Below are 23778 nucleotides of genomic sequence, written 5' to 3'. Positions count from 1 at the left end.
CTTGTTTCTGCATGCCTCTGTGCATCTAAATGTTTGTCCATATTGTTTCCTAGTTTATGTGTTTGTGTGTGCTATTCATAAAGATTCAGCACTGAGATTTATCACAGTATAGACAGCATTTTTAACAATCCAATACAAAATAATCAGCAATCTTATAGCTAATCAGTAACCATGCCTTCCAATACTCAGTATGTGTATATTAACAGTCAGTGCTTTCCAATTAAATTCACATATTGGTAAATATATAAGAAAAAAAAATTCAATCAAAAAATCTATACCGAGACTCTGTCAACAAAGCGTTGACTACACTAACAACTTCTCAGAGCGAATATGCTTGATCTTAAATATGACCTTTTGACATTTAGGTGAAATACTCAACTGTCGATAAAGTCTGAAATGGATGACCAGAGAGAATTGGCGATGGATGATCAATAAATCTGGCCTGATGAATGGCTGCGCATTAGGGCCGCCTAGTAAACGGAGAAATGATTAAACACAGCAGCCAAGAAGGAACCGCTTGGTTGATATCAATTAAAGCAATGAGAGAGAATGCACCAGCTCCTGCTCATAGCCATCGCTGGGTATTTCATCACAGATGTTAACATGCGTGCAAGGCAATCTTAATGATATATTAGATACCACAGCCACTTAATGATAAATGCGGGTTCATTCAAGTGGCCTTTACTGGAGTCTTCGGCAAATACGCTTTACGCTGTTAAAAGTTTAATTCCAATCAAACTAGCTGGTAAAATGCAATTGAGGGGAAAGACTGCATCAAATACCTGACAAACGTGAGAGGTTGATTATATATAATCTTTCTGAATTTCCATTCAACTCCGACACCTCAACACTTTCTGGATCAATAAACTGTCACACTAATTTACCTGTGACAGAAGAGCGTTAACAAGCCAGTAAACACCACACCATCCAAAACAATAGATAAAAAGTCTGCTGAGGTAGTGCCTAGAGTTTCTTGAGCATCTTGATAGTCGCAGCGTATCCGCCAGCCTTCCTCCCCTCCCACCTGCTGAGCGTCTTTGTCACATAGTGCTAACACATAATCCCTGCTAGCCGATCAATACAGACAACTCTTTTTTTTAATTTAACCTTTGCTCCTTTTGTCTTTGGTGAGTGAACCTGGCATGAAATCATGGCAATCCTACCTTTGTATCCTTACATTTCAAGTGCTTCTTTCCTGCAAGTCTGTCCTTTCAACTACCTAATCATAAATGGGCATTCAATGCATTCCAAGTCCTAGGATTTTGGGGCCATATTGCTTACACCTAGCACATACTCCTACATCAACAGTTGGCAGTGAAAAAGACATATGCCAATTAGCTATAAAAGAAAAGAGCGCATAAGTCGCAGAGCTTTCCACCAGCCACTGCAAAGCCTTCTTCTTTGTGCTGCATGCATCCAAGTACAAAAGGAAATTCATCACCTTAGTCTCAAATGCAGATACATACTTGAGCACACTGTACACACACACGCACTCGCGCGCATATTCAGAAGCACGTCTCCACCTCATCCCATCTCAGAAACAATGACACCCTAATCTGAGGACAATACGGGCGCTAATCCACACAAAACAGGGATTGTATGCAGAGACAAACATGGGAGCGGGGGAGAAAAAGAGCTAGCATGCTAACAAGCAAAAGAGGCTAATCCTGATAAGAGATAGAGGCTCGGAGAGACGGATAAGCATTACTGTTAGGGCAAAACCGATGGGGAGGGGTATGAAAAGGGGAGAGGGAGAGAGAAGAGTAAAAGCCCAGACATTATAAGATGACAACAAAGTTTTAATGAGTTAGTAATTCACAGTGCAATGTTGATGAAAGCAGATAAAATCGAGAAAATATGACAGCTGCCATTCCAGCTAACAAAATCAATGGAGACCATGTAAACATGAGTCTGTGTGTTGTTAACACGCAGTCAGTCACTTATATTACACGCCAGTACAAGACCACAGTTTCTTGGTGTTTTTTTTCCTGTATTTTTTTTATGTAATGCCACTAGAAAAACAAGTAGGTTACCAAAGTAACATATTTCTCTATGATGGAAACAAAAATCAAACAGATTTAATCGCGAAGAAGGCGATAACGCCAAAAAGATTAGATTGTCTTGGTCGTAGTCAAACTTTAAAAAAATGAACGCAAAGTATTTGATATTAGCTCTACCACAAAGCTTTGCAAGCTCAAACACTATTAATGAACTCCAAGTGTGCGTTGTACATAGCACTGGAGTTCTTTCTTAACACCCCTCGCTGAACAGGGGGCATCGTTTCTAAAGGGGAACTATGACCCCTACTTACTGCAAGCTGGTTGATGGGGGTTATCTCAGGCTGGAATTAATTACATCAAAGTCTATAATCCAGAGGGCCGAGCAGATGACATTTACAAGAGGCCAACTGAGGCGCTTAATTACACACTTTCATAAAGTAGTAGAATTAGTGTGCCAGACTGGTGCTGCACATAAACATTGGAATAACAACGATAGCAACCTTTTGGAGAAGTTGCACACAATGGGGGTTTTAGGGATGAAGTGTTTTGGGTGACATTTTATGCGGTCAAGCTCAAAGTGCTATGTCAGAGGAGAAGTGAAAGCAGTTCAGGTCCCTGGTACTTTTTTGGGGGAGATGAGCTCACTGACTAAAAAATGCATGGCTGTGGAGATGGTTGTGCGCTGTGCGTGAGTAACAGTGCAGCAAATGTGCAGGGTTGCGTTCTTTCTCTTCCTCTGACCTGCTTTTTGCAATGATACATTTCCATCAAGGTGCAGCAACAATATTCCCTCATAGCTTCATCCATTACCTCAGCGCGCTGTGTCATCCTTGTCTTTTTAGAGCTCGCACTTCTTTCACTGTATTACGTCTTCCCAGTTTGTTGCTCTATATTCCTCTTCTCCTTCTCCATATGCTACAAAGAGACCATCTTCTAAGTCTCTTGTATCTCCATGCTTCACCCTTGTCTTTCTCACCGCTTCCCTCCTGATTTGTTAAGATTCAGTCAGGGTACCGCCTATTGGTGCGTACCCTGTCAGTGTGGAAACAGCAGGGAGCACAGAGGAGTCCTTTCAGAGAAGAAAAAAATAAATACAAGCATGTGAAAAACACCTCCACGTTCACCCTGCACACCACAAGCTCTGTATGTATGAGAAGTATAGGAATGCAGACAGCTGCATGCCATCACGCACACAAGCAGATAAACAATACTGGCAACACATCCAACCCCCTGGCCCAGTGTTCGCCTCACTTTGTCTTTCACTCTCTGCCATTGTTATGGTGCTCACACCTCACTTGCCCTCCTGCTGGGACAGACTTCCTTTCACCAACACACAGCTCAGTTCTATAGAAAGTCATATGCATTCCTCACAGGTAAAACAAAACAAAACACAGCAGTTAGTTTAGGAAGGCCAATAAGAAGTATGAGAAGCGATTGCAAAAACCGTGAAACATTCAGATAATGCACATTATATTCAGTATTATACACAGCATTGCATAACTGGAGAAAGAATCATATCACACAATGTTTTATCCTTAGATCTTACACATAAGTACAAGCCACTGGAAACCACCAAAGATCTTCTGCCTTGCACAATTTAACATAAAAATGAGAACATACATAACAAAGTGGAATGAAACCCGTTTATAACTCATTTATATTGTATGGAATAGGGAAAACCTGTATGTTTATGCCCACATTTACTTAAACTGTGATTAAATATGTATTGCACACAGTGACACACTCCCAGCTTCAGTTTCCAGCCTTGGAGGGGAGGAAAGTAGTACAAGTATTGACTAAAAACTGAGAGCTTTAACAGTGTTTTTTTTTTCATGAGACATTAATAGCAAACATTTATTTATTTATCCACCCCTCCATCTATTTTTTATTGCTCATCCAGGGCTGGGTCAGGGGGCGGGGCTATATATATATATATATATATATATATATATATATATACATCCAAGAATACATTGGGAAGATGGCCCCAACTGACCGAGTGCTCAGTGAATACCTCAGGCAGCAGAAACCCAAGAAAGAGCAGGGAGACGAGGAACCATCATGGAAGGACAGGCCCCTGCACGGTATGTACCACCGGCAGATAGAGGAGGTGGCTGATATCCAGAAATCCTACCAGTGGCTGGACAAAGCTGGACTGAAAGACAGCACAGAGGCACTAATCATGGCAGCACAAGAACAAGCTCTGAGTACAAGATCCATAGAGGCTGGGGTCTATCACACCAGGCAAGACCCCAGGTGCAGGCTGTGTAAAGATGCCCCAGAGACAATCCAGCACATAACAGCAGGGTGCAAGATGCTAGCAGGCAAGGCATACATGGAACGCCATAACCAAGTGGCCGGCATAGTGTACAGGAACATCTGTGCCGAGTATAACCTAGAAGTCCCGAGGTCAAAATGGGAGATGCCCCCAAGGGTGGTGGAGAATGACCGAGCTAAGATCCTGTGGGACTTCCAGATACAGACGGACAAAATGGTGGTGGCTAACCAACCGGACATAGTGGTGGTAGACAAACAGAAGAAGACGGCCGTAGTGATCGATGTAGCGGTTCCGAATGACAGCAATATCAGGAAGAAGGAACACGAGAAGCTGGAGAAATACCAAGGGCTCAGAGAAGAGCTCGAGAGGATGTGGAGGGTGAAGGTAACGGTGGTCCCCGTGGTAATCGGAGCACTAGGTGCGGTGACTCCCAAGCTAGGCGAGTGGCTCCAGCAGATCCCGGGAATAACATCGGAGATCTCTGTCCAGAAGAGCGCAGTCCTGGGAACAGCTAAGATACTGCGCAGGACCCTCAAGCTCCCAGGCCTCTGGTAGAGGACCCGAGCTTGAAGGATAAACCGCCCGCAGGGGCGCGCTGGGTGTTTTTTTTTTTTATATATATATACATATATATATATATATATATATATATATATATATTGTGTTGCCTGCAAAGGCAGTAACAAAAAAAACTTCATAGGTGAACATATGGACACACTCTGAAACACTGCAAACAAACTCACTCAAAGCGATAGGTTCACAGGGAAGACGACCTTTCTGTGCGTGCTCTGGTGCACAGTGAGTGCTACGTTTATGCGAGTCCATAGTGTGTGAGTGCGTATGCCTGTGAAGCTCGTGTGTGCACATGTCTGTGTATACCCATGGTGTGGGGTGTTGTTTTCCACCCTTTATCTGGAGAGCAAAACAACAACTTGTCCTGACCGCAGACTAGACCCTGTCTTGCCGCCCATTCACCCAGAAAACAAATAGAGGGCAAGAAAGAATGAGGGTAGAGACCAAAAAACAAATAAAAAAATGAGTGTGTCTTGCAATGCTGTGCAGAGCAGACATGCCTGGCAATGACTCGCGGGGCAATGGGAACTGTCAGGAGCTCTTTTCGCTCATGTCGGGTCTATAAAAAGAGGAACAGAATAAAGAAAATATGAAAAATAATTCCAGAAAGGCTCAGGTGTGGGATTCAGTATCAAATATTAACATAATGTGAAGCAGGGAGAGGCAGCTGGTATGATTTCAACAAATACAATTCTCCTCTGAACCCCACCAAACCAGTCATTTTGAGTTAGGAACAATATAACGCATCATTACACTTGAGCTAAGTCTAAGAAGCTTGTCTCCAACTTCACTCTCTCATCTGACAAGTACAAATAATTTAGATTGTTCAGAAGTCAGAAAACATTTAACTGCCCCTACAAGGAATTTCACATGAAGAGAAAAGGAGCCAGAAAGAATAGTTTCTCATAACTGTCAGAATTTTTTTAAGTTAATTTTTTCTTCTCACTTTTGTGGTACATACAAAAAGCTGATTTGAAAAACAAGTGCACCATGGGTACCATGGTTGCCAAAGTTCATCAGCATTTCTTGAGAATTGTGTGACTGAATTCAGTGGAGAATGAATGCAGAATGTGTGTTTGTGAATGCCAGTATCCATGAAAGATGTATGAATGAGTGAGTGTGTGTGTGAGCTCAAACAGTCTTCATTAGGCTGACGGAGAACTGCCGCACAACAATCAGCCATTAATTAAGTGTCAGAAGCATTTAACGGTCAGACACGCTGGCGGCCGATTCCCATGCCAGACACTAATAACAGCCACAATCTGCCAGAGCGGAAGCTCTGCCTACCCAGACGTGCCAGACAGCCCATATTTTCAAAGAAAATTAGTAAATAAACATAGTAAAATTACAGCCATAATAGCTAATATTAAATGGAAGCCTAGCTAAATTCAGGCTCTCCAACTCCATTCTAATCTTAAGCACTTGTTCCTTGCCGTCCTACTCTCAGTATATCTGCTTGTCACTGTGACATTCTCCTTGGAGCACAAGAACACACGCAGTATATCCAAGATAGAGAAAGGAAGCAGCTGTTTTTAGGAGCAGCTCTTGATCTGTGTGGTAACTATATTTGACCCACTGTCTCTATGACAAAATTAGAAAGCCATTCTGCTGTTGTGAAAGCAGGTGTGTAATTTGCAAACACACCAAGACCACCAGGGAGTTTTTTTGAGAAGGAAGAAGCCTTAATTGACCTAAATTTAGCTGGACCTCTCTGGAAAAACAAAAATAGATATACACCATGAAATTAGCTAGAGCAGTTACAAGAACAACTCAGTGTTACTTAAGTTTTAGTTAATACAAGTTTTACAGGAGCTGGTGATTTATACATGACCATAACTACACTTATCCGAGTCTCAGAAAATAAATAATACATCTGTCAAATTAAAATATGCTTGAAGAAAAACTATTAAGATACAGGAAATAATGTTGCTAAAATGTTTAATCCAGCAGGCGGTCCACAAAGTCAAGCTGCATTTGAGGCAAATCAGCTCATCTCAGATCACACATCAGCTTATAGCTCAGTTGATTACCTGTCAAACATCCAGCCTCATGTAACCCGCCTAAGGTTAATATGCATCTGCAAGCTGTTTTGCAACCCATCTCCACACTACTTCACCTTTTAACGTAGTATCCAAATTGATTATTTTATCTACTTATGTTTTTTTACTCTTACAGTCTAACTTTTCATATATGCTAATGGCATGCTGTCCTATGTTTTCCACATGTATACATGTTAAAGGGCCCAGAACAGAGCCATTATCAACCAGTACAAAAGAAGGAATGGCAATATCAATCTACTGCCCATTACCAAGGCAAAAATGGCAAAAACACCAAATTTCACGCTACTTGTGCCGTACAATACTATACAAAAGTCTGGATCCACCTCTCATTTCATTATATTCGGTTATTAAAATGGAGTAGCTTAATGTTGTTTGTGTGTAATTTACGTTGAGTAGGCTAACCACGTTATTACATTAATGCATGTAAGGTGAACTAGCAAACACCGTCGTAGTTACATGCGGCTGTCTTCTTGTTTGATGGCAGGTACTACCTTCACCCTGGCCAAAAAGGCTAAAATGACCAAAGAAAAAGTGGAAAACAGCTAAACATGAGAGGTTTTTGGACAAAGTTTGTTTTTTCCATTGTTTAAGCACTGCTTCCAGCCAAGAGTGATGCCATATATGCCCCATAGCTGCAGAAAAGGCTAACATTGTTATCTTTTTACAAAAAAACAGCTGAACATGAGAGGTTTTTGGACCAATTTTGTGTTCTCCATTCTTTAAGCACTGGTTCGAGCACCGTTTAAGCACCGGCACAGTTTCAAAAGTACTGGTTTGGGCACCGGTATCGGATAAAACCTCAACGATACCCATCCCTAGTTGTAAATATATACAAGGCGAAAAAAAAAAAAATTCAATCCTGACAAGCTTGAAAGTCAATATTGATAATTTGAATGATCACCTTTATTCATCAACACAGTTTGAACTCCTTTAGGTAACCTTTCTTGAGATTTAATTAAGTAGTCTTCAGGAATATTTCTCCAGGCTTGTTAAAAGCCATTCAAAGCTCATCTTTGGATGTTGACTACCTTTTTTGGTGTTCTCTGTCAAGATTATTTCAATCATTTTAAAGTCTTGGTTCTGGGGAGGCCAATCCATGACTGATTTTCATTTTGTGTTTTACTGTCCAGGTATGCTTTTATTGTAATAGCAGAGTTTTGGAGATCTCTGTCATACTGAAAAATAATATTTTTCTGCATTCATAAGCTTGTCAATTTTGGCAAGAGCCCCAACATCACTAGCTGAAGACCCAAATCATGACAGAGCCTCCGCCGTGCTTTACACACTCCCTGTTGTACCTCTCTGCTGACCTCCTCTGTAAATACTGACAATGATTTGAAGCAAAATTTAGATTTGTTGTCACTGATTTTGTGGCAAGATATGCCAAGTTTTCAGCTAATTGGCCCTTCTTGTTGATGCCAAATTACTATTATATGCCTGTCAAACTGTGTCATCTTTTGCATTATTTCATGAATTCAATTAAAGAAATGGGAACAAATTATGTGTTTTTGCAGCAGGCTGCTAACAGAGTGCCTAAAGATGTCATTTATGAGTGATTCATAGGTCAGCGCTATGTGGCTCAATGATTGAAGAAAAACTTCAATAGACCATCAGAAAGCCTAAAGAACTGAAAACCATTTAAAAACATTACAAGATCCACCCCCCCCCCCCCCCCCCCCAAAAAAAAATAGGGGTGGTTTAAGACCTTTACATAGTATTGTACTTTTAAAGGGAAATATAAGTACTCCAGTACCCCTAACAAATGAGACATTAGCATTAATGGCAATAATAATAATAATAATGATAATAATAATATCCCCTGCTTGTCAATCCAAATGCCTGCAATAAGAACAGTCAGTATTATCAAAAGCTTAACATACTGCCTACTGGGGCCCGTTCTTCGTACCGCGCTAAGTGAGTTAGCTGGATTTGATTGTTGACGATTTCGCCTGATCTTGGATCGTTCGGTTCCCCGAAGCTCATCCGGGACTTGCTGTCATAGCAACAGAGCCGTAAGCGTAAACCTGCTCGGGAGTAGGTTTACTTTATGTAAACAGGATTAGATCGCGGCCACGCAGGTATGTCCGCTTCATTTATACGAAAGCAACAGCGATATTCCACCACTGTTTCACCATAAAGAAATAACATCAATGTAACTAAAGACAATGCAGCACCTGATCCATTTATTGATTTCACACAGATACATACAGGTCATTTCCTAAAAAAGGGAAATGTACTATTAACATTCTATCACATGTATGTGATTATTACAGATGTAATTCATATTTCAGAGTAGCAATTGCAAATTACTTTGTGTAATCAAGATGAGAGACCACGGCTATAAAAGCGAAGGTGGATTTGGGAAGCCTGTCGCAGCCATGTCCTGTCCGTATACGCGAGCCACTCTTTGCGGAAGGTGCAAGATTGATAAGGAGAGTTTTCAGAATTCAGCGTATATTGCGGGACAGACAGGATCCTTTAGCTCAGCGCGACAGTGTGCTCATAGAGAGATATCGATTTTCCCGTGAGGATATTATTTACTTAACCAACTTGTTGACGAGGGGGTGCAGGACCACCACCTGTCTTTTTTTGCTCTGCCCTTTTCTTGGTTGCTGTTATAAACAAACAGATTATTCCAGGGTCTCTTTCCAAGAGACGAAAAGCAATATAAGTGATAAATATTACCATTCTGTAGAATATTCTTATATTTCACTTTTACCTGTTCCCATGTTCTAGTGGGTCCTGTTGTGGCTCTAATGTGAAAGGGGATATAATATAACATATTATAATATAATATAATGTAATATAATATTGGATAATATAGTGTGATATGATAAATCTACCCTACCGCCTACTGGTGTTGGCCAGAGGGGCCGATGGCGCGATATGGCAGCCTGGCTTCTGTCAGTCTGCCCCAGGGCAGCTGTGGCTACAACTGTAGCTGCCTCCACCAGTGTGTGAATGTGAGAGTGACTGAATAGTGGCATTGTAAAGCGCTTTGGGTGCCTTGGAAAGCGCTATATCAATCCACTCCATTATTATTGTTATTATTAAATTACTTACGAGTTTAATTTGTCAGCAACTTTCTGCCAGCCCTCTCTCCTTGCTTTTGCAGCCTTTGCAGTGTTCCCTTGCGTTCTGATTAAACTCTGAAACTCCTGAAATCCCTCACTCAAGAGTTCTTGCTCTGCTGCCGAAAAATACCGAGCCGAGCGCGCTCCGTCGACATTTTCGCCGACCAATCAGAGGGTTGCCGATCAATGTTTCCACTATCGATGCGTAGCCCCTTTTACGACACCCAGTGATGTCACATTCCTGCGTCCAGCTGTACTAATCGTCAACAGCAGGTGTGTTCGGGGAACCGGATTAGCGAGCTCACGGTTAGCGCGATGATTTGGTCTTGGATGTGTCATTTGATCTTGGATGTAGTGAGCGACGTACGAAGAACGGGCCCCTGAATGCACTGAGAGGTTAACATCCATGGCTAGCATGAATAAGCAACAGACCTTTGTCTACAGCAGACGTTTTGACCAGTCATAGCAGGTGCAATTACTAGCATTAACATCTTTGTTCCATTTAGCAGTCCCGCTAAACCATGACAGTGAGCCAGCACGCACATTACCAGGGCCCTGAAACTAACACAGCTAAAGAGAAATGTCATGATTAATTTTACTAATTGCACCCGTGCTTTTCCCGCTGTGATCTGTCAAAAGGTCTGCTGTAAAAAAGCTCTGTACATGTACAGTGATATTCTTTTCATTAGGCTACAGAGAGATTTAGGCTAAAACCTGAATATTTGAATCAGATAGGGAGGACCAATCTGATCAAAGAATAAATACCTGTTCTGAAATGCCTGTACGCAGGGAAGGAGGTAAATTTTGTTTAGTTTTTACAATATGAAAACCCAAGGAACCAGGAGAAACAGTCAAACGAAGTTGAAAAACACAGTTTAATCATCATAATTAAGTCTAATCAGAAACACAGGATCTACTAAAGATATATTTGGTCATACCTGGACAAATGGAATAAAAATCAATGAAAAACAAGAACATAACAAAGTCCTTTGTGGATAAAAAGAAACAACTCCAAATTAAGATGTATGTATGTGACTAATACCATGGCAGAGGTTATTTAACCTGACTTGTTTTGTGTGGTCTATAAATAGTTGCAACTATTAACAGACATCACTGCTGTAATTATAATGTATATTAAAACAAGTTCATTTAGGGTCGAGTTCAGGTAAATGTGCTCTGTTTAAACGTACTGGAGAGCTCTTAAATAATTCAGCAATAGCAAATGGAACAAAAAATCATTATCCTCTTAATTTATTTTGTGATTCATTTTATGACAATGCTGATATAAAACCATCATTTACTACCCCTTTCATCTATGCTTTTCAGATTCGCTGCATAATTAAAGCTTTAATTGTCATGGCAGCACAGCCAACTGATATGTCATGCTTCTCCTCTGCTCTCATCCCAACCGGGTGAAGGAAATGGTCTTAAGGGGGAATAATAATAATGACAATAATTATTATATCATCAGCAGTATCAGTTTATGGGTTCAAAGCATTTTTGCATTCACTTTGAGTAAGAAGCCAAACTGCCCCCAGTAAACACTGCAAAGGTTTTAGTTTTGACAACGCCAGTCAACGTCACTGTGTATGTGAATGAGGTCTGTTGAGGTTATGAAGTATTTCCACATATTTTCTAGTAAAGGCGCCGAGTACCATGACTGCAGATAATTTCAGCTCACAGGAAACTGATCAAAGTCAGACAAGGCAGATGGTGATGAATAGCGCACATGCAGCAATCAATATGGTCCATCAGGTACTTCTCAGTACGTGCCCCTAGTTTCAAAGGCCAGTTTTTTTACACATATGCTTTTTAGCCACTTTAGACCTAATTTTAAACACTGCCTGAAGATATCTACTCAGATTTATGGTGGCTAGCAAAAATGATCAATAAATTGACACATTTCCTCCTAAACCCTGCTCTTCTTGAATCCCTCTGTTTAATGGCCGTCGTGTTTTGTCAATCTTGCCTAGAATAATTGTTTATCCCAGTCAGACAACACTGTATAACATATTTGTTGTTGATACACTCAAAATCCAAAAAGAAGATGTAACTGTTTCATGTTTATCACATTATGCAAATAAATAAGAATCTATTATAGTGGACTTGAGCCTTCCAGCTCGGAATGAGCTGATAGAAAGGCCCTACTACTACTACCACTTCTACTACTCCTGCTACTACTACTGCTATTACCACTGCTTCTACTACTGCTACTACCACTGCTACTACCACTGCTTCTACTACTGCTACTACTACTACTACTACTACTACTACTACTACTACTACCACTGCTACTACTCCTGCTTCTACTACTGCTACTACTACTACCACTGCTACTACTCCTGCTACTACCACTGCTTCTACTACTGCTACTACCACTGCTACTACCACTGCTTCTACTACTACCACTGCTACTACTACTGCTACTACCACTGCTTCTACTACTGCTACTACTACTACCACTGCTACTACCACTGCTACTACTACTGCTTCTACTACTACCACTGCTACTACTACTACCACTTCTACTACTCCTGCTACTACTACTGCTACTACCACTGCTACTACCACTGCTACCACCACTGCTATTACCACTGCTACTACTACTACCACTGCTACTACCACTGCTACTACTCCTGCTAATATTACTGCTACTACCACTGCTATTACCACTGCTACTACTACTACCACTGCTACTACCACTGCTATTACCACTGCTACTACTACTACCACTGCTACTACTCCTGCTAATACTACTACCACTGCTACTACCACTGCTACTACTCCTGCTAATACTACTACCACTGCTACTACCACTAGGGTTGCCAACTCCCTGAAAAATAAATAAGGGACACCTCGTGGCCAGGGCCGGGCAACCCAGTTGTCTTCACCCTTCCCAGTGTGGTAGCTCTTTTTTTGTGTGTGAAATTATTTTTTAACCATTTGACTTGAACTTGATTTAAGCAGATGCATATTCTTTGTGATATGACCATATGGGAAAAAAATGATCATTTAGCCATTTATTTTTAGCTCACAATGACAACATTAACACAGTAAAACAGGTCTCTTTCTTAAACAGAAGCCTGTCATGCTTAACTTTTGAGAATATAAGTAAATCTTTCTTTAAAAGAACTCTGTCCTACTTAACTTAAAATTATATAAATTAATAGAAAACAATAGAACAAAATCATTCTTGTAACAGTGCACATTTAGTGCATTTAGTACAGTTGGCTTCAGTTGAGGTATTATTTCAGCTTTTCTAAAGCTAATCAGCTGCTCCTGTTTGTAAACCCACTTGTTCCCATGATTACGCATCATAACTCATCATCATTATTCATCTATGTATTACTTTTATGTATTAGTGATCTATTTGTTGTAATCATCTATCCTTGCAGTCGTTTATTACACAAAATAAATTATATTATCACACTTCTGGCCACATAGCCCTGATATTCACCGCACATGCCCATATTAACCTTAACCAGAGGGTTTAAAAAAAACAAACCAGTGTTTACATACCATATCTGCTTCTGCCGTGGCCTGGCGGACAAAAAATTGGTAAAGGGTTCCCCGAGCTTTCATGCCCCTCGTGTTCTTCATGTGCCCACCAATAGAAGCATGCCTATGGAAAAAGTGCGCCGGCACACAGTGCAGTGCGCTTTATAGTGCACTTTTCCAGCCAGGTGTTTTCCTTTTCCCATTCCTCCCTGTACTTTTGCAGCCTTTTTTTTTCTTTCTCTGAGCGAACAAACATTGCTGCTCTAATGCTGGGCTCACACTGTGCGATTTTTGGCCCATTTTGAGCCGATTTTTGAGTCGTGCGACCGATTTGGTGATCAGCCCGATTTTGGCCTTCATCGTGCGTCGTGTAGTATACGTGGGGTAACGAGAAGCGATTAACACCTCACGACCAGCTCCCGATCATCAATCGCTCGTGAGGGTGTCACCGCAGCTGCTCACGCGCAAACACGTAAACGTCGGTGAAAAAGACGTTGCAGCACAGCTGTGCAGCGTGTGATCTGGACACAAGCGATGGAGGCACAACTTGTAGAACTTTGGAAAGCTCATCCGAGCCTTTTCCATGTGGCATCACAAAATTATCACGACCACAACAACCGTGAAAATAGTTGGATTTACACTGCTGCTCAATCACAGCTGCCTGATCAATGTTTTTCATTAGCAATTTAGCAAAGTTGATGTGGTGGTGTGTCTGTGTGAGTGAAAGACAGAGAGAGCGAGCGACAGATTTTCTGTTATAACCTTCATTTTATGGAGGCACAGTGTGCCGTCCGAGACTTGCACCGCAGTGTCGGCGTTTGTTTCCCTGTTGGCCATGCTTGTTGTTGTGGTCATCGGTTGTCTTCCGGTATTTTCTCCGTAAGCGACCTTTCCTCAACCAATGAGATGAGCGGTAATCTGACTTGTCATACTCGAATTGTCATAAGTGTGCTGTCAGCTCATTGGTCACAAAGCAGGAGAGGGGCTGGGAATTATGTTTTCAAACAAAGCGTTAATTCCATTAAAAGTTATAGACTACTTTTGATTCTCACTGTATTACGGGACAAAGTGCGTCCCTTATTAGCTCAATACGGGACGTGTACTTTTGTTTCGAAATACGGGACGATTCCGTATTTTAAGGGACGGTTGGCAACCCTAACTACCACTGCTATTACCACTGCTACTACTCCTGCTAATACTACTACCACTGCTACTACTACTACCACTGCTACTACTCCTGCTACTACTACTACTGTAATTTGTAATTCTATAAAAAAAAAAGAGAGAAAAAGAGTAATGATAGAGAAACTGTTTACCATGCAAATACAGAGGCAGCAGCATGCTTGTTTTCACAGCAGAGGAAAATGTGTAGTGCATGTGTGTCCAAGCTCTCACACACAAACACACACACACTCACAGAGACAAAAGTGCATTCACAACCTGTCCAGTCCAGCAAGCGCTCAAGAAAGATAGGTGGGTAGCAAGACTGGAAATAACTACAGTCAGCAGTGGCTGGGGTAAGATATCAGAGTTTGTCAGAGATGTATTCAAAACCCATTTGCTTCATTACAAATGACATTCATCTGAATAACTTTTGAATCCAAATGCAATTTCCAGCGAATTTAAAAACCGTGCCTAATGCAGCTACTGGCAGTTTGAGACCATGCTGACATTTAAAGTGACCACTCCCTTTTCCAGTTTTACATGGAGCCAGACAAGAGTCAAATATTGCACACCCAGTTTTTGGGTTTGTGTGTCTGTGTGTTTTACATGAATACTGTACTTAATTGAGGTAATCTGTGTCTCTGTAACAGTTGCATGGTACTGTTTTCTATTTTTGGCATGTTTGTCAAAGCTAAGTAAAAAACCTCCCTAGCAAAAGTAATGCATGTAAAATAATAATAACGTTAACCTAACTGTGTGCTTCACCCCTGTAAGTTGTAGCTGTTCCAATATTCAACTAATGCTCACAATGTGGACTAAAACATAATTTTTTGCCAAAACAGAATGCTTAAAAAGAGCAAGGAAACACTGTGAGAAAGGTATAAACATTTGTAGAAAAAAGATGGCAGCTAAACTTTACTGAATTTTACTACATTTCTCTAAACAAAAGCAATTTTACCAAAGCAAGTGGCAACAGCATCCAAGAAAAGCATCTCTTTCAGCATGTTGTAAAACCTCCTCAAGCCCTCACAAACACACAAACAGGGTGATAATATACCCCTCGCTCCAATGTGTATTACTCCCTGTGGAGAGAAAATGGAACATTAGGATTTGCAGGATTTGATCCCAGTCTACACTCTCCTCTTTTGCCTCTGTCATCACACTTCCATTTGGCCAATATCGAGACTTAAGAGGACGAGCCTCATCTTTCAATTAGGCACTAAAACTCACTCGTGCTTCACTGCTCTCTCATCATGCTCATCTAGTCACCACTACCTTCTTCCCACTCAAAATAATAGAGAAGACAGAGGGAGAAAGGGTGGGGTGGGGGGTGGCGGGGCAGAGTGCCACATAGAGACAGTATTGTAGATCAGCTCTGATGAGTGCGGGAGAAAAGCCGCTTAGCTGGAGTGACTCCCTCCGCTGCTCTTTTACTCACTTTCAAAAGAAATGTGACTGCCTGTGATGACATTATAGCAATTCATTTCAACACATTTAATTTTTTGTTAAGTCTCCCTCGTTAAAACACAACAAACTGACGCACTTTTCGAATGTAAAACAGTATGGGATTAAGTAATAGTGGTGATATGGATAAAGGTGAGGCTGGTTAATAAAGTTTGCACTCATAAAATGTTATATACGTCTCTTTCCCCCCCTAATTTCAGACACCTGCAGTGACTTGCTGAGGAAGCAGACTAAAGAGTCAGACTGCCTGAGTCGTGCAGCAGGGCTGGCTGTGGGTTGCTTTTTTTCTTTCAGTGACCCAGTTGGGAGGCACATTGACTATGCAACAAGACACAGACTGAAGACAAACTTGGCAGCACATGACTGGATAATCATCACAGTACTTTCATATTAAAAAGATGGGGAGGGCGAGCGAGTGATAACATTAGGGAACATGCTACAGAATATGGAAAGCATCAAGGATGAGATTCAAGGTGCAGCAGAAGCAGGAGGAAAACAGGCAATGGTGGTTTGCAAGGACTGCAGCAAGACGCTGAGCGATGGAAGTTCATATTTCAAGAAGTGTTTCTAATGTTCTTTGCCTCCGTCTCTATTGCTACAGATTAAAAAGGAATAAAGACTTTAGAAAGATATGGAGAACAGAAAGAGAGGAATAAGACGTTGGGGAGGGGAGAAAAAAAAGAGTCTGGTGGTTGCTATGGCGACCAGAGTGGTCTCGGCCATTACGCAGTGTGTTGGGGAGCTGGACTGTGCAGCACTTAGGCTTATTGCAGTGTGGGCTGAAAAAGAAGAGATATCTAATATAGACGAGAGGGGCTCACACCAAAATGGTGGCTGGTAAGCACAGTGCTAATAAAAAAAGGGGGTTGAGTACTGAGGTGCTGAGGAAAGCCAATCAGGCTGAGCAAAAAAAGGAAGAAAGAAACAAAAAAGGTTTATCTCATTCGAGAAAATGGGAAGAGATCTAGTGGGTGAAACCAAAACACACAGACACAGTGATGTCCACATAGCTATATATATATATATATATATATATATATAGAGAGAGAGAGAGAGAGAGAGAGAGAAAGAGAGAGAAAGAGAGAGAGAGAGAGAGTCACTGATCCCCTCCTACAGCAATCAAATACAAACACTCTGCTAGTAACAAAGCCAAGCTACCATCTTCAGCTAAGCAGTGGAGTCATATATAATAACAAGCACAGCAGCTTATAAGACAGCAGCTCCTTGTACTTGCCTTTAAGATTTGGCAAATGGAAGCACAGTTAATTTCAATTATCTTTTTTCTTGATTAAAAAAAATAATCTAAATGTTGTCATCATTCATTTCCATGATTGAAGATGTTTCTTCCAGAAGAAAGGGTTCTCTGGTTGTTTTTCCCCCTGCATATCCTCTACCGCAATATCATTCCTGTATGGCACAGCTGTACTGTAGTTATAAAAACAACAACAACTAAAAAAAACAGCTTATATGGGATATAGAATAGCTAGCAAAGCTATATAAATGCATACATGTTACTGCTTATTTTTATATTTGCATATGTAAATCCAAACCACACTGAATAGAATTCTAAAAAGATGTAAGTTTAAGGTGAAAATCATTTTTCATATTTAACAAGCTGGAATCACAGCAGAGGCGTGATGCAACCAAGGTGCATTCTGGGTAATGCAACCTACAAACAGCTGGCATTCTTTACTTGTGTAAGTTCATTATTCACAAATCTGCTTTCCCTGAGGAAAAGATTACACCTACGACTTGGACTAGAACTCTTATATGGAGGGAAAGTAAACAAAAAAACTGAGAGAAAATGATGGAGATACAAAAAGAAAGATGGATGCAGGTAACATGTCGTTTAACAGGGTGATTATGATATAAACTTGGTACATGAAATACAGTAGCTACACTTAAGATGAGCTTGGCATATAGTTATAAAATGTGCTTGCTATGAGAAAACAGAAGGAGATTGTGTAGAAATCCATTATGCATACAGTCTTGTGGCTGCCCATTGCATTTTACTGCAATAAAAGAGGGTTAGTGCAGAGAATAAAGACTGGTCATGTGCAGCGTTCCTTGTTGATATGTGTATTTGGCTCAAATGGAGTGCAACAAGCTTAAACGCACAACAGTTTTGGAGACAAAGAATACAAACTGAGGAAAGGGTAATCTGATATGCTGAGTTCATGTGAGAAATTGCTGAAATTGAAAAGGCAAGAAAATGAATGTCACTTCATTCATAGGTATAATTTAAACTTCCACCTGGCAAATGGCAGATACAGGTGCGTTCCTGAGATGAGACGGTGTGATCGCTGATTATGTACAATCTTTGGTCAGTGCCTGCTCTTGTTCCCTGCTGTCTATTTCTGCACATTTCTAACTGTGAGCTAATCAAATCAAAGCAGGGAAATACCTCTATGCCAGCAGCTTCTGGTCAAACCGACTTTAAATGAAGAGGCACAAAGCAGTGTGTCAGCTTCCATGACTTCTTCCTGCTGTTTCTTGGCTTCCAGGGTAGTTCAATTGCCGAAAAGTCATTTGAAACTTCACATTTCTCTCACAGCTTCCAGGTATGAGGTTGCCAAACATTAAAAAGCAGTGGAAAAGATCTATTGTGAAATATAACTGGGAGAAATTAAATTAAAATGCAAAATCTCTTCATCTCTTCACTTAATGTTTTACACAAAATCTAATAAAAAAAACAGGTCTGTTTCGTGTTTAGTGTTTCATTTGGTCACCGTGGAATAAACGAGTGACCAAGCTGCTGTTAGGAGTTTGCTGATTCTTATCATTGTTAATTTTAATAAGTAACTAAATAAAATCGATCTAAGAATGGAGATTCATTACCTCTAGCCTTTGTACAGTACCAGGAGACACTCCATGTGTGCCAAATGGTAAAATGGTTTTACAGGGAAGAGCAGAACAGATTGACACAACTCCATGAAAGGAGGAAGAAAAAGGGTGGTGGCTTCACATCTAAGAAATTAGGGATAAGAGATGCTAAAATTCTGATGTGCATATACTGTGTAATACAGGCCAACTGTGGGTGGTCTCCTGTCCATTCAGTTACAATAAAGCGCTGCTATGCTTTATTTCCTGTATTTTTTACTCTCCAATTAACATTCACTCTAACCTGCAGGGCAGCACCACATGTCAGCTCAACAGGGCCCCTCTCTTTTTCCCTATAGAGGGTCAGTGCAATTGGTCTTGCCAATGTCATGTGAGCTGGGAGACAGGTAATTACGGCGTTGCACTCATTTCCCCTGGTGCTCCACAGGTTTGCTATCGGCTAGCCTCTGTTGTACCACAGCCACCCCAAGATGTGCATTCATTTTTTTCCCTTCAGATCCCCAAAACAGCAAGCACTGAGGCACCATTGAAGGTTTAAAGGGGGCAAATTTACCTCAACTTAGTAGAGTGATCACTGTAACTTTTCCCCCCCTATTATCAAATGTAGCATCGAGTCATGAACAAAAAACGGAGGATTTACAAGGTTGAAGGGAGTAATTTACACAGGTAACATTTATCAAGTTTAAGCTGTTTCCCCCCTAAAAAATGGTCATTTGGAATTGTTACGTTTTTGGTTATTCTTCAAGTAACAAATTCTTATTAGCCCGGTGATTCTTTTTCACAGAATCTAAAATTTGGTGTCCAGAACACGGTCAAAAAAAGGAAATGTATTGTACAGTGCGGGTTTTTGAACGCTTAGCTTTGAGATGTGCTAATGAAAGACTGTAGATCAATAGAATAACAATTTCTACAATAATTTTTGCACTCAGAACTACTGAAACAACAGGGGACCAAGCACTGGGACAAGTTTAATGCCAGTGTCAACACTTAACAAGTGGATTCACGCAGCTTTATTGACATGTGCTATCAGCAGTACAGTTTGTGCATAGGGGTAAACGATTGCTTACAGTACAAAGCAAAAGTAGTTGGTCTAACAGTGAAACTGTTCAAACTACGAAACACAAAGCATCTGCAGTCTTGGCATTACTTTAGTTGCCAATGTAGTTTTGCAAACTTATTTGCAGCAAGAGAGAGTTAAATCATCCAAGGTCAGAAGCTAGACACGACTGGCAGTCTTGTACCCACTAGTGAGAAAGAAAGATGCAATGTCCCAATTGCCTCCCAGTGGAATTAACAAACAGACTCTTTTATTTGGCTTTACATAGTTACACAGTGTGGTCTTGGGCTTTCTGAGTCTACTGTTGTTGCTCCAATGAGCCACATCCCTGCATTCACAATATCTCAAAAAGACTGACAAACCCATGTCAGGTAATTAGCCTAATTAGTCACTCACTTGTATTTTCTTCTCCCTAGGCTCACCGCTACTCCTACATGGAACTGAAGCGTGCTATCATTAATATCACCTCGCCATGGATCATAAAACACTGTATGTCACCATGATAAAAGTGCTAGCTCTAGCATGAGAATGGACAAATGATAACCCATACTAGTCGGATAGAATGGCTTTAAATTACACTACCAGATGACTGAATTAGTTGAGTACCCATTGGTTATTTTGTACTGCAATGACTCACCCATTTTCAGCCCTTTTGTTACAATAATCAAGAAATTTGTCTCAATAGCAGCAATATCAACAGTGTTTGAAAAATAGCATTATTTTCTAAATTTTCTGCATAAATCGCTCACAAAATACATTTTAAAAGTGACTTTTAGAACTGAAGATTTTTTTAGATTCAGTTTAAATGAAACATCGCATTGAAAGACATTAAAGTAAGCTATAATAGCGGGTATTCTATGAAGATGGAAGTTGAGTTACCTTCATATGCAGCTTTGAATCCCTGCCCGCTGACCGCATAGTCAGAAAGCAGCCACAATGTGAGCCTGGAGCCCGTACTCACAATTGGTGGAGGCAGCTGGAAGCCAGTTAACCTAAGAACAAGTGGACAGAAGGACATTAACGGTGAGACAAAAAAAAGAAAAAAAATTAAGATCCAATCAATAGCACAGTTGGTTGCAAGGTCAGGTATGAAGCCCACTTCCATCACACCAGCTTCTATTAAGCCAGCTGTTACCTCAGGCATTCAAGGATCACTTTTGTATAACGAGGCTCTGAATCATCAGCAAATTATTAAAATGCCAAGACCTCAACAAGACAGTAACTAATTTCTTTCCATCAGCAAAGACACAGTAAGTGCAATCATGTATTCACAGTAAATTAGAAACACAGCAGCCAGCAAACAGATAGCAAACATACTGTCAAACTGATTCAACAATCATTTCTAATAACCAAGCCATAGTTTGCAGATTATTACATATATTACATGGCCATGTGTCTGGTAAAGGCGCTGGTGACTCTTTAAAGCTTTTTCCACTTTCCCCACCAGCTTGGTGAAGCAAACCTGCTTCTAACTATCTATTTATTTTTTAATGTTTTCATTTTAATGTGAATATTTAATGAGTTTTACTTGTAAATATAAATATATCTTTAACCCTCTTAACCTTGGAAACTGTCCTCCTCCTTCGCAGGACTCCCAATTTAATAAATAAGAAATAAACATATGCTCACTGCTGCGAGTATGAAAACACAGAATATGATAAAATGCCAAATAACACGACAATCAATAAATGATTTGTTAATTATTGTGATCCAGATTTATACACACTAGAACTCTGAAACCTCTTTTGCAGATTGGTGGTTGCCTCGGATTTGTCCGTGTCACACGCCGTGAATAATGCGCATAATACCAAACAATATTCTCTCTCCGAGAATAGATGAGATCGCATAATGCATACCACAACACATATTACTTATGCATTCATGATATTTGATGTTGTGGCCAAGTGGCCCAGGTGCACATGACGGACACACACCCCCGGACCATGACAGGCCACACCGAAGGCAGTGGCAAAACATTGGCAAGGCACATGAATGCACATTTAGGAAGAGTTCTTACATAGTCAACCAGAAAAAAAGGGTATTGGAATAACATTGTCACCTCTGTTGGTGGATCTGTTTATGTAACATGTGGTACAACGCACAAGCATATTTAAGATTATTTCAATATGCCTACATTTAGCCTGGAACGGAGAGTTTTCTGTAATAACAACCAAATTCTATTTCCAAGTGGGCCAATTCTAACATAATTCAGGTGTTTTCCTATCTCTGAACTGATACAGAACAGTGCCTTTACAAACAAAGTCTCAAAAACTAAACCAAACTTTCTCTAGCATTGATAAAGTGAAGTGCTAAAAAAGATGAGCTTTTGAGTGTTAAGGAACATCTCGCTTGTGCTGGGCTGGACCCCCTTTTGGCTTCAGAACTGCCTTATTTCTTCATGGCAGAGATTGAGCAAGATTCTGGAAAGATTTAGGTCCATACTGACATGATAGCATCACACTATTGCTGCATATTTGGTGACCACAGATCTATGACTCAAATCTCCCTTTCTGCCAAATTCCAAAGATGTACTGAGATCTGGTGACTGTGGAGGCCATTTGAATTACGTGAACTCATTGTCATGTTCAAGAGACCAGTTTGAGGTGATATGATATATGATCCTGACATGACACGTTATCCTGCTAGAAGCAGTCATCAAAGGTGGCTACACTGTTGTCATAAAGGAATGGACACAGTCAGCAACAACACAGGAAGGCTGTTGCATTTAAATCAACACCAATGCTCAGTTGGTACTAAGAGGTCTGTGAAGAAAATATCCCTAAATCCCTACAAGACAACAACAACACTAGCCTGAATTGGTGATATAAGACAGGAATGATCCAACAATAAAAGCCACTCAGTTAAAATCAAGAGAAAATCAGGAGTATGAACTGCTGACAGAAGACAGCATGGATCCATGTTTCAGTTGTTTTCTGATCCTACCATCTGAATGTCTCAGCAGAAACTGAGACTCATCAGACAAGGCAACATTTTGCCAGTCTTCTCTTGTCCAATTTTGACCAGCCTGTATGAACTGTCCCTGTTCTTTTTTGGCACCCAGTGTGGTTTTTTGCTGCTATAGCCCATTTCTTTCAAGGCTGGATTCGCTGTGCATCTGGAGATACTCTTCTGCATACCTTGGTTGCAACGAGTGCTTATTTGAGTTACTATTGTCTTATTATCAGCTCATATTAGTCTGGTCATTCTCTTCTGACATCTGGTATCAATGAGACATTTTCGCCCTGAGGAATACTGCCTACTGAGTATTTTCTCTTTTTTAGACGTTTCTCTGTAAACCATATGCAGGAAAATAGATCACCACTCTCTGAAATAGTCAGATTAGCCCATCTGGCACCAATAACCATTGAAAGTCGCTTAAATCATTCATTGCATGACACCAGGCAAGGCAGTCAACTGCTTGGAGCCCCATGCCATTTGGGGGACCCAAAGGGCTGACAAACTTTAAACTTCTGTTTAAACCTAATGACTAATAGATCCAGAATGTGCTAAGACAAAATATCTCCCACACCATTACACCACCACCACTAGTAGGAACCAAAAACTAACTTTGTATCTTAATTTTGTTACTGGCAGCCTATCAGAAAAAAGACATAATTTGATCTCCTTGACATGGGCCAAAAACTTATGGTAGGGCAGGCATAGACATTTGAGGAAACTGGACAAGTGAAGACAGAAGACAAAAAAACATCTACAGCAAATGAACAGGATATGCATATGAAATATGAAAAAACTCTGTTTTTCTTTTCAT

General features: G+C 40.6%; 2 protein-coding genes across 2 annotated transcripts in view; one reads left to right on the top strand and one right to left on the bottom strand.

The window, feature by feature from the left end:
* Positions 1-23778, bottom strand: part of csmd2 (CUB and Sushi multiple domains 2) — a 275217-nt gene that overhangs the window by 205802 nt on the left and 45637 nt on the right. Inside the window, exon 3 of the mRNA XM_082521466.1 lies at positions 20889-21001. Within this exon, the coding sequence (XP_082377592.1) occupies positions 20889-21001 (113 nt within the window). The remainder of the gene's footprint in view (positions 1-20888; positions 21002-23778) is intronic.
* LOC309698147 (uncharacterized protein) overlaps positions 3982-23778 on the top strand; it is a gene marked incomplete at its 5' end in the record, with an annotated part of 140826 nt that continues 121029 nt past the window's right edge. Inside the window, one exon of the mRNA XM_082520459.1 lies at positions 3982-4879. Within this exon, the coding sequence (XP_082376585.1) occupies positions 3982-4833 (852 nt within the window). The 3' untranslated portion in view covers positions 4834-4879. The remainder of the gene's footprint in view (positions 4880-23778) is intronic.

Source organism: Aulonocara stuartgranti (assembly GCF_965226115.1).
Source record: "Aulonocara stuartgranti genome assembly, chromosome: 22".
Classification (NCBI taxonomy): domain Eukaryota; kingdom Metazoa; phylum Chordata; class Actinopteri; order Cichliformes; family Cichlidae; genus Aulonocara; species Aulonocara stuartgranti.
Note: the sequence above shows the minus strand (reverse complement) of the source record. Positions and strands in the feature narration are given on the sequence as shown.